The sequence below is a fragment of the Somniosus microcephalus genome, chromosome 29 (genome assembly GCF_052327205.1).
Source record: "Somniosus microcephalus isolate GS21.2 chromosome 29, FLI_Smic_1.0, whole genome shotgun sequence".
Classification (NCBI taxonomy): Eukaryota; Metazoa; Chordata; class Chondrichthyes; order Squaliformes; family Somniosidae; genus Somniosus; species Somniosus microcephalus.
Genome location: NC_141015.1, coordinates 22,126,201 through 22,140,585, shown reverse-complemented (window position 1 = coordinate 22,140,585; position 14,385 = coordinate 22,126,201). Strand labels below are relative to the sequence as shown.

Genomic DNA, 14,385 nt, shown 5'->3' with positions numbered 1-14,385 from the left:
TGGATGGGGTACAGTGTGTGTGAGGGTGGGGAGTTGGATGGGGTACAGTGTGTGTGAGGGTGGGGAGTTGGATGGGGTACAGTGTGTGTGAGGGTGGGGAGTTGGATGGGGTACAGTGTGTGTGTGAGGGTGGGGAGTTGGATGGGGTACAGTGTGTGTGTGAGGGTGGGGAGTTGGATGGGGTACAGTGTGTGTGAGGGTGGGGAGTTGGATGGGGTAAAGTGTGTGTGAGGGTGGGGAGTTGGATGGGGTACATTGTGTGTGTGAGGGTGGGGAGTTGGATGGGGTACAGTGTGTGTGAGAGGGTGGGGAGTTGGATGGGGTACAGTGTGTGTGAGGGTGGGGAGTTGGATGGGGTACAGTGTGTGTGAGGGTGGGGAGTTGGATGGGGTACAGTGTGTGTGAGGGTGGGGAGTTGGATGGGGTACAGTGTGTGTGAGGGTGGGGAGTTGGATGGGTTACAGTGTGTGTGAATGAGTGGGGAGTTGGATGGGGTACAGTGTGTGTGAGGGTGGGGAGTTGGATGGGGTACAGTGTGTGTGAGGATGGGGAGTTGGATGTGGTACAGTGTGTGTGAGGGTGGGGAGTTGGATGAGGTACAGTGTGTGTGACGGTGAGGAGTTGGATGGGGTACAGTGTGTGAGGGTGGGGAGTTGGATGGGGTACAGTGTGTGTGAGAGGGTGGGGAGTTGCATGGGGTACAGTATGTGTGTGGGTGGGGAGTTGGATGGGGTACAGTGTGTGTGAGAGGGTGGGGAGTTGGATGGGGTACAGTGTGTGTGAGGGTGGGGAGTTGGATGGGGTACAGTGTGTGTGAGGGTGGGGAGTTGGATGGGGTACAGTGTGTGTGAGGGTGGGGAGTTGGATGGGGTACAGTGTGTGTGAGAGGGTGGGGAGTTGGATGGGGTACAGTGTGTGTGAGGGTGGGGAGTTGGATGGGGTACAGTGTGTGTGTGAGGGTGGGGAGTTGGATGGGGTACAGTGTGTGTGAGGGTGGGGAGTTGGATGGGGTACAGTGTGTGTGAGGGTGGGGAGTTGGATGGGGTACAGTGTGTGTGAGGGTGGGGAGTTGGATGGGGTACAGTGTGTGTGAGGGTGGGGAGTTGGATGGGGTACAGTGTGTGTGTGAGGGTGGGGAGTTGGATGGGGTACAGTGTGTGTGAGGGTGGGGAGTTGGATGGGGTACAGTGTGTGTGAGGGTGGGGAGTTGGATGGGGTACAGTGTGTGAGAGGGTGGGGAGTTGGATGGGGTACAGTGTGTGTGAGGGTGGGGAGTTGGATGGGGTACAGTGTGTGTGAGAGTGGGGAGTTGGATGGGGTACAGTGTGTGTGAGGGTGGGGAGTTGGATGGCGTACAGTGTGTGTGAGGGTGGGGAGTTGGATGGGGTACAGTGTGTGTGAGGGTGGGGAGTTGGATGGGGTACAGTGTGTGTGAGGGTGGGGAGTTGGATGGGGTACAGTGTGTGTGAGAGTGGGGAGTTGGGTGGGGTACTGTGTGTGTGAGGGTGGGGAGTTGGATGGGGTACAGTGTGTGAGAGGGTGGGGGGTTGGATGGGGTACAGTGTGTGAGGGTGGGGAGTTGGTTGGGGTGCAGTGTGTGTGAGGGTGGGGAGTTGGATGGGGTACAGTGTATGTGAGGGTGGGGAGTTGGATGGGGTACAGTGTGTGTGAGGATGGGGAGTTGGATGGGGTACAGTGTGTGTGAGAGGGTGGGGAGTTGGATGGGGTACAGTGTGTGTGAGGGTGGGGAGTTGGATGGGGTACAGTGTGTGAGGGTGGGGAGTTGGATGGGGTACATTATGTGTGTGAGGGTGGGGAGTTGGATGGGGTACAGTGTGTGTGAAGGGCGGGGAGTTGGATGGGGTACAGTGTGTGTGAGGGTGGGGAGTTGGATGGGGTACAGTGTGTGTGAGGGTGGGGAGTTGGATGGGGTACAGTGTGTGTGAGGGTGGGGAGTTGGATGGGGTACAGTGTGTGTGAGAGGGTGGGGAGTTGGATGGGGTACAGTGTGTGTGAGGGTGGGGAGTTGGATGGGGTACAGTGTGTGTGAGAGTGTGGGGAGTTGGATGGGGTACATTATGTGTGTGAGGGTGGGGAGTTGGATGGGGTACAGTGTGTGTGAGGGTGGGGAGTTGGATGGGGTACATTATGTGTGTGAGGGTGGGGAGTTGGATGGGGTACAGTGTGTGTGAAGGGCGGGGAGTTGGATGGGGTACAGTGTGTGTGAGGGTGGGGAGTTGGATGGGGTACAGTGTGTGTGAGGGTGGGGAGTTGGAAGGGGTACAGTGTGTGTGAGGGTGGGGAGTTGGATGGGGTACAGTGTGTGTGAGGGTGGGGAGTTGGATGGGGTACAGTGTGTGTGTGAAGGTGGGGAGTTGGATGAGGTACAGTGTGTGAGAGGGTGGGGAGTTGGATGGGGTACAGTGTGTGTGAGGGTGGGGAGTTGGATGGGGTACAGTGTGTGTGTGAGGGTGGGGAGTTGGATGGGGTACAGTGTGTGTGAGGGTGGGGAGTTGGATGGGGTACAGTGTGTGTGAGGGTGGGCAGTTGGATGGGGTACAGTGTGTGTGAGAGGGTGGGGAGTTGGATGGGGTACAGTGTGTGTGAGGGTGGGGAGTTGGATGGGGTACAGTGTGTGTGTGAGGGTGGGGAGTTGGATGGGGTACAGTGTGTGTGAGGGTGGGGAGTTGGATGGGGTACAGTGTGTGTGAGGGTGGGGAGTTGGATGGGGTACAGTGTGTGTGAGGGTGGGGAGTTGGATGGGGTACAGTGTGTGTGAGGGTGGGGAGTTGGATGGGGTACAGTGTGTGTGTGAGGGTGGGGAGTTGGATGGGGTACAGTGTGTGAGGGTGGGGAGTTGGATGGGGTACAGTGTGTGTGAGGGTGGGGAGTTGGATGGGGTACAGTGTGTGTGAGGGTGGGGAGTTGGATGGGGTACAGTGTGTGTGAGGGTGGGGAGTTGGATGGGGTACAGTGTGTGTGAGGGTGGGGAGTTGGATGGGGTACAGTGTGTGTGAGGGTGGGGAGTTGGATGGGGTACAGTGTGTGTGAGGGTGGGGAGTTGGATGGGGTACAGTGTGTGTGTGAGGGTGGGGAGTTGGATGGGGTACAGTGTGTGAGGGTGGGGAGTTGGATGGGGTACAGTGTGTGTGAGGGTGGGGAGTTGGATGGGGTACAGTGTGTGTGAGGGTGGGGAGTTGGATGGGGTACAGTGTGTGTGAGGGTGGGGAGTTGGATGGGGTACAGTGTATGTGAGGGTGGGGAGTTGGATGGGGTACAGTGTGGGTGAGGATGGGGAGTTGGATGGGGTACAGTGTGTGTGAGAGGGTGGGGAGTTGGATGGGGTACAGTGTGTGTGAGGGTGGGGAGTTGGATGGGGTACAGTGTGTGAGGGTGGGGAGTTGGATGGGGTACAGTGTGTGTGAAGGGCGGGGAGTTGGATGGGGTACAGTGTGTGTGAGGGTGGGGAGTTGGATGGGGTACAGTGTGTGTGAGGGTGGGGAGTTGGATGGGGTACAGTGTGTGTGAGGGTGGGGAGTTGGATGGGGTACAGTGTGTGTGAGAGGGTGGGGAGTTGGATGGGGTACAGTGTGTGTGAGGGTGGGGAGTTGGATGGGGTACAGTGTGTGTGAGAGTGTGGGGAGTTGGATGGGGTACATTATGTGTGTGAGGGTGGGGAGTTGGATGGGGTACAGTGTGTGTGAGGGTGGGGAGTTGGATGGGGTACATTATGTGTGTGAGGGTGAGGAGTTGGATGGGGTACAGTGTGTGTGACGGGCGGGGAGTTGGATGGGGTACAGTGTGTGTGAGGGTGGGGAGTTGGATGGGGTACAGTGTGTGTGAGGGTGGGGAGTTGGAAGGGGTACAGTGTGTGTGAGGGTGGGGAGTTGGATGGGGTACAGTGTGTGTGAGGGTGGGGAGTTGGATGGGGTACAGTGTGTGTGTGAAGGTGGGGAGTTGGATGAGGTACAGTGTGTGAGAGGGTGGGGAGTTGGATGGGGTACAGTGTGTGCGAGGGTGGGGAGTTGGATGGGGTACAGTGTGTGTGTGAGGGTGGGGAGTTGGATGGGGTACAGTGTGTGTGAGGGTGGGGAGTTGGATGGGGTACAGTGTGTGTGAATGAGTGGGGAGTTGGTTTGTCATAGAGTCATAGAGTTATACAGCACAGAATGAGGCCCTTCGGCCCATCGCGTCCACGGCGGTCATCAAGCCCTGTCTAATCTAATCCCATTTTCCAGCATTTGGTCCGTAGCCTTGTATGCTATGGCATTTCAAGTGCTCATCCAAATGCTTCTTGAATGTTGTGAGGGTTCCTGCCTCTACCACCCTTTCAGGCAGTGAGTTCCAGATTCCAACCACCCTCTGGGTGAAAAAGTTCTTCCTCAAATCCCCTCTAAACCTCCTGCCCCTTACCTTGAATCTATGCCCCCTGGTTATTGACCCCTCTACCAAGGGGAAAAGTTCCTTACTATCTACCCTATCTATGCCCCTCATAATTTTGTACCCCTCAATCAGGTCCCCCCTCAGCCTTCTCTGCTCCAAGGAAAACAACCCCAGCCTGTCCAGTCTTTCTTCATAGCTGAAGCGCTCCAGCCCAGGTAATATCCTGGTGAATCTCCTCTGCACCCTCTCCAAAGCAATCACATCCTTCCTATAGTGAGGCGACCAGAACTGCACACAGTACTCCAGCTGTGGCCTAACCAGCGTTTTGTACAGCTCCATCATAGCCTCCCTGCTCGTCTCTTATATTCTATGCCTCGGCTAATGAAGGCAAGTATCCCATATGCCTTTTTAACCACCTTATCCACCTGTTCTGCTGCCTTCAGGGATCTATGTACATGCACACCAAGGTCCCTCTGATCCTCTGTCTTTCCTAGGGTCTTACCATTCATTGTGTATTCCCTTGCCTTGTTAGTCCCTCCAAAATGCATCACCTCACACTTTTCAGGGTTAAATTCCATTAGCCACTGTTCCGCCCATCTGACCAACCCATCTATATCGTCCTGCAGACTGAGGCTACCCTCCTCGTTATTTACCACCCCACCAATTTTTGTGTCATCTGCGAACTTACTGATCATACCTTTTACATTCACATCCAAATCATTAATGTAGACCACAAACAGCAAGGGACCCAGCACCGATCCCTGTGGTACCCCACTGGACACAGGCTTCCAGTCACAAAAACAACCTTCGACCATCACCCTCTGCCTTCTGCCACTAAGCCAGTTTTGGATCCAATGTGCCAAGGCACCCTGGATCCCATGGGCTCTTACCTTCTTGACCAGTCTCCTGTGCAGGACTTTATCGAAAGCCTTGCTGAAATCCATGTATACCACATCCACTGCACTACCCTCATCCACACACCTAGTCACCCCCTCGAAAAATTCAATCAAATTGGTCAGACATGATCTTCCCTTGACAAAGCCATGCTGACTATCCCTGATTAATCCTTGCCTCTCCAAGTGGAGACTAATTCTGTCCCTCAGAATTTTTTCCAATAATTTCCCTACCACTGATGTTAGACTCACTGGCCTGTAATTCCCTGGTTTATCCCTACTACCCTTCTTGAATAATGGTACTACGTTAGCTGTTCTCCAGTCCTCTGGCACATCCCCTGTGGCCAGAGAGGTTTTGAAAATTTGTGTCAGAGCCCCTGCAATCTCCTCGTTTGCCTCACACAGCAGCCTGGGATACATCTCGTCCGGGCCTGGGGATTTATCCACTTTTAAGCCTGCTAAAACTGCTAGTACCTCCTCCCTCTCGATGCTAATATGTTCAAGTATATCACAGTTTGGGAACAGTGTGTGTGAGGGTGGGGAGTTGGATGGGGTACAGTGTGCGTGAATGAGTGGGGAGTTGGATGGGGTACAGTGTGTGTGTGTGCGGGTGGGGAGTTGGATAGCGTACAGTGTGTGTGAGGGTGGGGAGTTGGATGGGGTACAGTGCGTGTGAAAGAGTGGGGAGTTGGTTTGGGTACAGTGTGTGTGAGGGTGGGGAATTGGATGGGGTACAGTGTGCGTGTGAGGGTGGGGATTTGGATGGGGTACAGTGTGTGTGAGGGTGGGGAGTTGGATGGGGTACAGTGTGTGTGAGGGTGGGGAGTTGGACGGGGTACAGTGTGTGTGAGGGTGGGGAGTTGGATGGGGTACAGTGTGTGTGGGGGTGGGGAGTTGGATGGGGTACAGTGTGTGCGAGGGTGGGGAGTTGGATGGGGTACAGTGTGTGTGTGAGGGTGGGGAGTTGGATGGGGTACAGTGTGTGTGTGAGGGTGGGGAGTTGGATGGGGTACAGTGTGTGTGAGGGTGGGGAGTTGGATGGGGTACAGTGTGTGTGAGGGTGGGGAGTTGGATGGGGTACAGTGTGTGTGAGGGTGGGGAGTTGGATGGGGTACAGTGTGTGTGAGGGTGGGGAGTTGGATGGGGTACAGTGTGTGTGAGGGTGGGGAGTTGGATGGGGTACAGTGTGTCCGAGGGTGGGGAGTTGGATGGGGTACAGTGTGTGTGAGGGTGGGGAGTTGGATGGGGTACAGTGTGTGTGAGGGTGGGGAGTTGGATGGGGGACAGTGTGTGTGTGAGGGTGGGGAGTTGGATGGGGTACAGTGTGTGTGAGGGTGGGGAGTTGGATGGGGTACAGTGTGTGTGTGAGGGTGGGGAGTTGGATGGGGTACAGTGTGTGTGAGGGTTGGGAGTTGGATGGGGTACAGTGTGTGTGAGGGTGTGGAGTTCGATGGGGTACAGTGTGTGTGAGGGTGGGGAGTTGGATGGGGTACAGTGTGTGTGAGGGTGGGGAGTTGGATGGGGTACAGTGTGTGTGAGGGTGGGGAGTTGGATGGGGGACAGTGTGTGTGTGAGGGTGGGGAGTTGGATGGGGTACAGTGTGTGTGAGGGTGGGGAGTTGGATGGGGTACAGTGTGTGTGTGATGGTGGGGAGTTGGATGGGGTACAGTGTGTGTGAGGGTGTGGAGTTCGATGGGGTACAGTGTGTGTGAGGGTGGGGAGTTGGATGGGGTACAGTGTGTGTGAGGGTGGGGAGTTGGATGGGGTACAGTGTGTGTGAGGGTGGGGAGTTGGATGGGGTACAGTGTGTGTGAGGGTGGGGAGTTGGATGGGGTACAGTGTGTGTGAGGGTGGGGAGTTGGATGGGGTACAGTGTGTGTGAGGGTGGGGAGTTGGATGGGGTACAGTGTGTGTGAGAGGGTGGGGAGTTGGATGGGGTACAGTGTGTGTGAGGGTGGGGAGTTGGATGGGGTACAGTGGGTGTGTGAGGGTGGGGAGTTGGATGGGGTACAGTGTGTGTGAGGGTGGGGATTTGGATGGGGCACAGTGTGTGTGAGGGTGGGGAGTTGGATGGGGTACAGTGTTTCTCTTATTTGAGTCTGAAGTGAGAAGAATGCTTTTGTGAAACAGAACGATGGTGAGGAGGGGGCAGATGTGGGAGAGTGACTTTTCGAAAAGAACATGATCCCAGTGAGATGGGACTGAATGGCTTTCTGAGACATTTATGGAATCTATTTTTGGTCATTAGCATATCCTCAGTGAGCTCTGTGAGAGGAAGCGTTATAAAATCTATAAATTCCTCAGTAATATTTCGAAACCTGCTGATCAGTTTATAGAGTGCTGGAGACTTAATAACCATTATAGGGCGGTTTGCTTCAGCATTATAAGCCGTCATTGTGCGGGAAAAGCATTGTGAATAAATCCCCTGTCTCTTTATTACTCTGTAATCTGACTCATTTATGCACTACAGTGCAGAGCTGAAGGTGATAAAAAGAGGGTCAATAATCCTTTGGAAGTTAATTTATTTATTTAGTAGTGACTCACGACCAGGACTGAAAACTCCCTACGGAGCTCTAACACAGGAATGTTAAACTAGTTAAAGCAGGACGCCACTTCCCACCCTTCCCCTATATTATATCAGAAATGTGCCTAAATATAGTCACTGGAAATACAATTCAGGTTTCCAGGTGTCGTTATATTCAGTGACATTAATATTGTGTTTGTTTACTATCAGTTACTATGGAATTACTTAATCGTTGCAGTTTTACCTCTGCTGCTTTCACATTTGACATTTCCATTCTCTCTCCCCCTTCCCCCCACCTGCTTCCAAGTTCTCTCCTGTCCTCCCCTGAAGGCACTGATTCATCCTGACGTCCGGCTCCAAAATAGAAACAGGAGTAGGCCATTCAGCCCTTCGAGCCTGTTCCACCATTCAATCAGGTCAGGGATGACAAATAGCTGAATGGATAGCAAATTGGCTAAAGAAAAAAATAGAAAGCAGAGAGTTAGGGTAGTTATTCAGATTGGAGTCCAGGGACTTGAGCACCTTATCGAGGCTGACACTTCAGTGCAATACTGAGAGAGTGCCGCACTGTCGGAGGTGCCGTTTTTCAGAAGAGATAATAAACTGAGGCACGTCTGCGAATGGACCTCTTAAGGCACAGAAAAACAGCAAGACTTGCATTTATATAGCGCCTTTCATGACCACCGGACGTCCCAAAGCGCTTTACAGCCAATGAAGTACTTTTTGAGGTGTAGTCACTTGTAATGTAGGAAACGTGGCAGCCAATTTGCACACAACAAGCTCCCACAAACAGCAATGTGATAATGACCAGATAATCTGGGGGGTTTTTAGGGATGTTGATTGAGGGATGAATATTGGCCAGGACGCCAGGGATAACTCCCCTGCTCTTCTTCGAAATAGTGCCATAGGATCTTTTACGTCCACCTGAGAGGGCAGACGAGGCCTCGGTTTTATGTCTCATGGACCTTAGAGATCAGATAAAGCAAGAAAAATAATTTGAATTAATGGCAAAAGGGCTCATTTACGTTAACTTACTCCATTGTCATATAGGTAAACGATTTTGATGTCACAAACATATCACATGAGAATGCCATTGACTTGCTACGGTGTACTCCTGTCAAACTGACCCTGATGATAGGCCGAGCTGCCCAGAACCTGCTTCCAGTACTGCCTCTGGAAAAGATCCCTGACATCATCCTACAGAAAGGCCCGAACGGACAGTTAGGTATGTAGCAAAATGGTTGCCAAGAAGTGGGCCTACACGGTGCTCGGAGTGATGTCGCTTTTAATTTTTTTTTTGCCTCCGGGTAACTTCTTCAGCACTGAGAAGTGATGCTATTTTTATTAATAAAACATACTTGCTGGTGTTTTTGTAAGAACTATGCAGAGGTTGGCCATTTGTATGGAAAGAAAAACATTGTGGAAAGTTCCATGAAGTAGTATCCAGTGTTGCTCTAAAATACAGTAGGCCCTCTTGATAAGATTCCTATTGGAAGCCTCTAGTGAGATGCTTGTTTTATGGGGTGTCTCTTAATAGGGGAACCAGAAACGACAGGTAATGTGAGTGTTATGATCACCAGGCTACTCCTCTTGCATTGTTCCACGGAAGCTCAGCGTAAGCTCGAGGAACAGCACCTCATCTTTCGATTAGGCACTTTACAGCCCTCTGGACTCAACATAGAGTTCAACAATTTCAGATCATAACCTCGGCCCCTATCATATATATATTTTTCATCCACACTTTTTGTTTGTGCCTTTTTTTTTTTCCCTCCCACATGGCAGTCGTCTTTCATTCTGCCAGCGCAATTCACACTTCATCTAGAGCCATCCTTTATTCCTTAACCTGTCCCATTACCATCTCCTCTTGCCTTGAATATCTCTTAATGTCTCTTAATCTCTCCTGCCTTCTATCCTATCACAGACCTTCCCTTTTGTTCTTTCATCCCCTCTCCCCTTTCCCAGCCCCTACACTTGTTTTAAAATCTGTTCCATTTCCTGCTTTTTTCCAGTTCTGACGAAAGGTCTTCGACCTGAAACGTTAACTCTGTTTCTCTCTCCACGGATGCTGCCTGGCCTGCTGAGTTTGTCCAGCGTTTTCTGTTGTTATTACTGTTTAATATTGTTTTCTTAACATTAAAAAATGGCTGCCTTGTGTTCAAATCAAAACTCTGACTAAAGTGTTTGATTAGTTGAGTGTAATGTCTGGCTACATGGAAATCATCACAGCGCACGAGGAAATGTGACAAAAGGAGCCAGTTAAATAAAGGGCCTGAAAATTTGACACCTTTTCTACATTCCCACTGTGGCCTAATGAACAAGGCTGTGTCTGTAATTGGTTGAAGAAAGTCATCAGATTTTATATTGAACGAGGTCCATGTTCAATGTTGTGCTTTACATTTTTCTTTCGATCTTGCTGTAAGGAAGGGAGTAACATTCACGGCTTGATATCATTTGGTGCTTCAGTCCCCCCGAGCAAAGATGGTGGGCACAATTAGTATTTTGAGACACCTAGGTGACTGGCCATGCCCTACAGAGCAGGACACGGCCTGGGGTTGAACAGAGTGCAGAAGATAAGGTAAGTGGAGAAATAACCGTTTGGTGACCCCCATGCTTAAGTTTTGGGCTTTTTTCTCTGCTTTCTTACATCCAGCACAAGTGCAATTGGAAGGCTGGTTCTGCCTCCCTTTCCCAGTTTTGCTGTTCCGAGTACAAACTGGGCAAGACACGTGCAGACGGAATTCAAGCCCAGTCAGGACATCCTGTGCCCTCTCCTACCAGCTGCTTTGGCATTGATAGCCGAATCATCTTTTGAGTTGGCATTGAAAATTGTGCACTCAGATGGACTTCGTGGCTATATTTGCCATCATGGGTATTACTTTGATAGGGAAGAAATTGGGAAACTGAAAAATAAAGATCACGTCACAGAGATTAATGGATACCTGGAAGTGATGTCACAGATTAATGGATTTCTTTTTTCACTGGATGTGGGCATCGCTGGCAAAGCCAGCATTTATTGCCCATCCCTAATTGCCCTCGAGAAGGTGGATTGCCAGGCCATTTCAGAGGGCAGTTAAGAGTCAATCACATTGGTCTGGGACTGGAGTCACATACAGGCCAGACCGGGTAAGGGTGGCAGATTTCCTTCCCTAAAAGGGCATGAGGTGAACCAGATGGGTTTTTACAACAATCCAGTAGTTTCATGGTCACCATTACTGACACGACCTATTTATTCCAGATTTATTTAATTAATTAATTGAATTTAAATTCCCCAGCTCCCGTGGTGGGATTTGGACTCGTGTCTCTTGGATAATTAGTCCAGGCCTCTGGAGTACTAGCCCAGTGACATAACCACTATGTATACCCAGAAGTGATTATAAGCAGTGATCTCATTGTGGAGCTCAGATGACATCTTGGCCTAGAAATTAGGTTTGCCTCCGCCAGGGCTTTTGCTCCCGAAATTTTGCGCCCGTGATAATTGCCGCTGCGCCCGCCAAAAATTCAGCTGCCCCGCGCCCAGACGGCTGCGGGTGCTAATGGAGGGTTTCAGCGCCTCGCTATGGGCGCTGAATGCAGGTTTGCGGCGCTAATCCCCCGCTGCGGCACCCGATGCGGTGCGGCAGGCTGGGGTACTGCAGGCCTCCTCCTTCTGTTAAGGAGGAGCTGCCTGCAGCCGACCGCTGACCGGTCGATTCGCCCGACAAATGAGCCCGGCACCTCGGAGAAGTGCCGGGCTCGCGGGCCGCACACATCAGTGCTGCAGGGGGGTGGTGGAGGAGTCCGGGGAGGGAGGTGCGGGCAGGCGGCCGCCGGGAAAGCGGCCGGCCACCGCTCCACCTTAATGCGCCGGCGCTACGTGCTGCAACATCCCGTTGAACAATCGTTGGTTGCGGCTGCCACGGGCGAGGCGGCCGCAACTGAATTTGGGCGTCCGGCCGCGTTACCACGGCAACCGGGACGCTGCGCACACCGATGATGTCATCGGTGCCGGCGCAGCGCTACCGGCTAACGCCGATGGTAGGGCCCAACGCAATTTCGATCGTGGCTATAATTCCGGCGCAAGGCCCTCTAACGCCTCTAATTGGGCGCTAACCCCACCGAATTTCTAGGCCCTTAAGTTTATAGATAGAAGTCCCTGGATTTCATATCTGACCTTTGAACCTTAATGCCTGTGACATCACCTCCAGGTACCAACAATCTCTACGACATGCACCACAGAATCACTCCCTTTTGTCTCTTATTTTCATTACTACAGTAAAACGGGAACATTTCACACACAGTGTAATTTGGGCTTCTGTAGACCTGCTAGTAAACAGCAAAAATAGATATTGAGCACTTAGTAGAGAGAAGGATTTACACAATCAAAGCAGAACTGGGGTATCTCGTTAGGTAGTTACCCATATTAGCACCTATTTTATCAACCCATTGATATACCTATCAATTCCTCCAATAAAAGGCGAAGAGTTACGAAGGTGACTAAAGGTTTTTATTGACTAAATAACAGAGCCCACTCTCGTGGGTGATCCGATCCAAGCAGGAGGAATACCAGCCAGTCGCTCACCTTTATACCTGGCCTGGTGGGTGGAGCCAAGGCGGAGTCGGCAGTGGTCATCCCAGGTATAGCAGTGTGGCAAGAGGCGACCTCGTACCGTGATACAATAGTGGTCAGTGATACAGTTATAACGAACAGTGGTGAACAGTGCTAACTACTAACAGTGATACGATAGTGAACGTGGTTTACCACATTCACCCCTTGTTTAGAATTAAGTCCGGCGGGGTGAAGTGTACTACCAATTCTGGTAGGTCAGTCTGTCCGGAGGCTTCGTAAGCCTCTCCGATCGCCGCAGCGGTGGTGTTGCCTTATCCGGTGCTGGTGCCTTATCCGGTGTTGATGCTGGTGTTTGCGTGGTCGGCGAGGGCTCGTGGGGTTCCGGCATGCCGTCTACCTGGACTGAGGTTGGGGGGGGTGGTGGCGGTGTTTCCGGATCGGCTGAGGGTGCGAGGTCTCGTAGGGAGACAGTGTCCTCCCGCCCGTCTGGGTACGCCACGTAGGCGTACTGGGGGTTGGCGTGCAGGAGGTTCACCCTCTCGACCAGGGGGTCCGTTTTATGGGTCCTCACGTGTTTCCGCAGCCAGACCGGCCCCGGGGCGGTCAGCCAGGTTGGTAGAGTGGTTCCCGTAGTCGACTTCCTGGGGAAAACGAACATTCGTTCATGGGGGGTGGTGTTAGTGGCCGTGCAAAGTAATGACCGGATGGAGTGCAGCGCTGTCGGGAGGACTTCTTGCCAGCGGGAGGTTGGGAGGCCCTTAGACTTTAAGGCTAAGAGGACGGCCTTCCATACCGTCGCGTTCTCTCTTTCCACCTGACCGTTACCTCTGGGGTTGTAGCTGGTGGTCCTGCTTGCTGCAATACCTCTCTCTAGGAGGAATTGCCGGAGTTCCTCGCTCATGAAGGAGGAGCCCCGGTCGCTGTGTATATAGTTCGGGAACCCGAACAAGGCGAAGAGGGCATTCAGGCACTTAATGACCGTGCTACTGGTCATGTCGGGGCAGGGGAAGGCAAAGGGGAAACGGGAGTACTCATCAACGATGTTGAGGAAGTACACATTACGGTCAGAGGACGGGAGGGGCCCCTTAAAGTCGATGCTCAGGCGCTCGAAGGGGCGGGTGGCCTTGATCAGGCTTGCTCGGTCCGGCCTATAGAAGTGCGGTTTGCACTCCGCACAGGTCTGGCAGTTCCTGGTCATGGTCCTGACCTCCTCGATGGAGTAGGTCAGGTTGCGGGCCTTAATGAAATGGTAGAGTCTGGTGACTCCGGGGTGGCAGAGCTGGTCGTGGAGGGTCTGAAGCCTATCGATATGCGCGCTGGCGCATGTCATTCGTGAAAGGGCATCAGGGGATTCGTTCAGCTTGCCTGGCCGGTACAAGATCTCATAATCGTAGGTGGAGAGCTCGATTCTCCATCTCAAAATCTTGTCATTCTTGATTTTGCCCTTCAGCTTGTTATTAAACATGAAAGCCACCGAACGCTGGTCGGTGAGGAGGGTAAATCGTTTGCCTGCCAGGTAGTGCCTCCAGCGCCGTACTGCCTCCACGATCGCCTGGGCCTCTTTCTCGACCGACGAATGTCGGATCTCGGGGCCCTGTAGGGTCCTTGAGAAGAAGGCCACTGGCCTCCCCTCCTGGTTTAGGGTGGCGGCTAAGGCGAAGTCGGATGCGTCGCTCTCCACCTGAAAGGGGATGGACTCGTCCACTGCGTGCATCGTGGCCTTGGCTATGTCTCCCTTAATGAGGGAGAAGGCCGCGCACGCCTCCTCCGTGAGGGGGAAGGAAGTGGCTTTCAGGAGGGGTCTGGCTTTGTCCGCGTAATTGGGTACCCATTGGGCATAGTAGGCGAAAAGCCCCAGGGTTCTCCTAAGTGCTTTAGGGCAGTGGGGGAGGGGTAGCTCCATGAGGGGGCGCATTCTTTCTGGGTCGGGGCCGATGATTCCGTTCTCCACTACGCAGCCGAGGATGGCAAGGCGCGTGGTGTTAAACACGCATTTCTCCTTATTGTAGGTGAGGTTCAGCCGTTGGGCCGTACGGAGG

The 14,385-nt window shown here is 52.7% G+C and overlaps 1 protein-coding gene across 7 annotated transcripts in view; it reads left to right on the top strand.

The window, feature by feature from the left end:
- Positions 1 to 14,385, top strand: part of ptpn20 (protein tyrosine phosphatase non-receptor type 20) — a 505,217-nt gene that overhangs the window by 367,852 nt on the left and 122,980 nt on the right. For all 7 annotated transcript variants that reach the window (XM_085970355.1, XM_085970356.1, XM_085970357.1 and 4 more), the window contains one exon: positions 8,851 to 9,025. In XM_085970355.1, the coding sequence (XP_085826481.1) occupies positions 8,851 to 9,025 (175 nt within the window). The remainder of the gene's footprint in view (positions 1 to 8,850; positions 9,026 to 14,385) is intronic.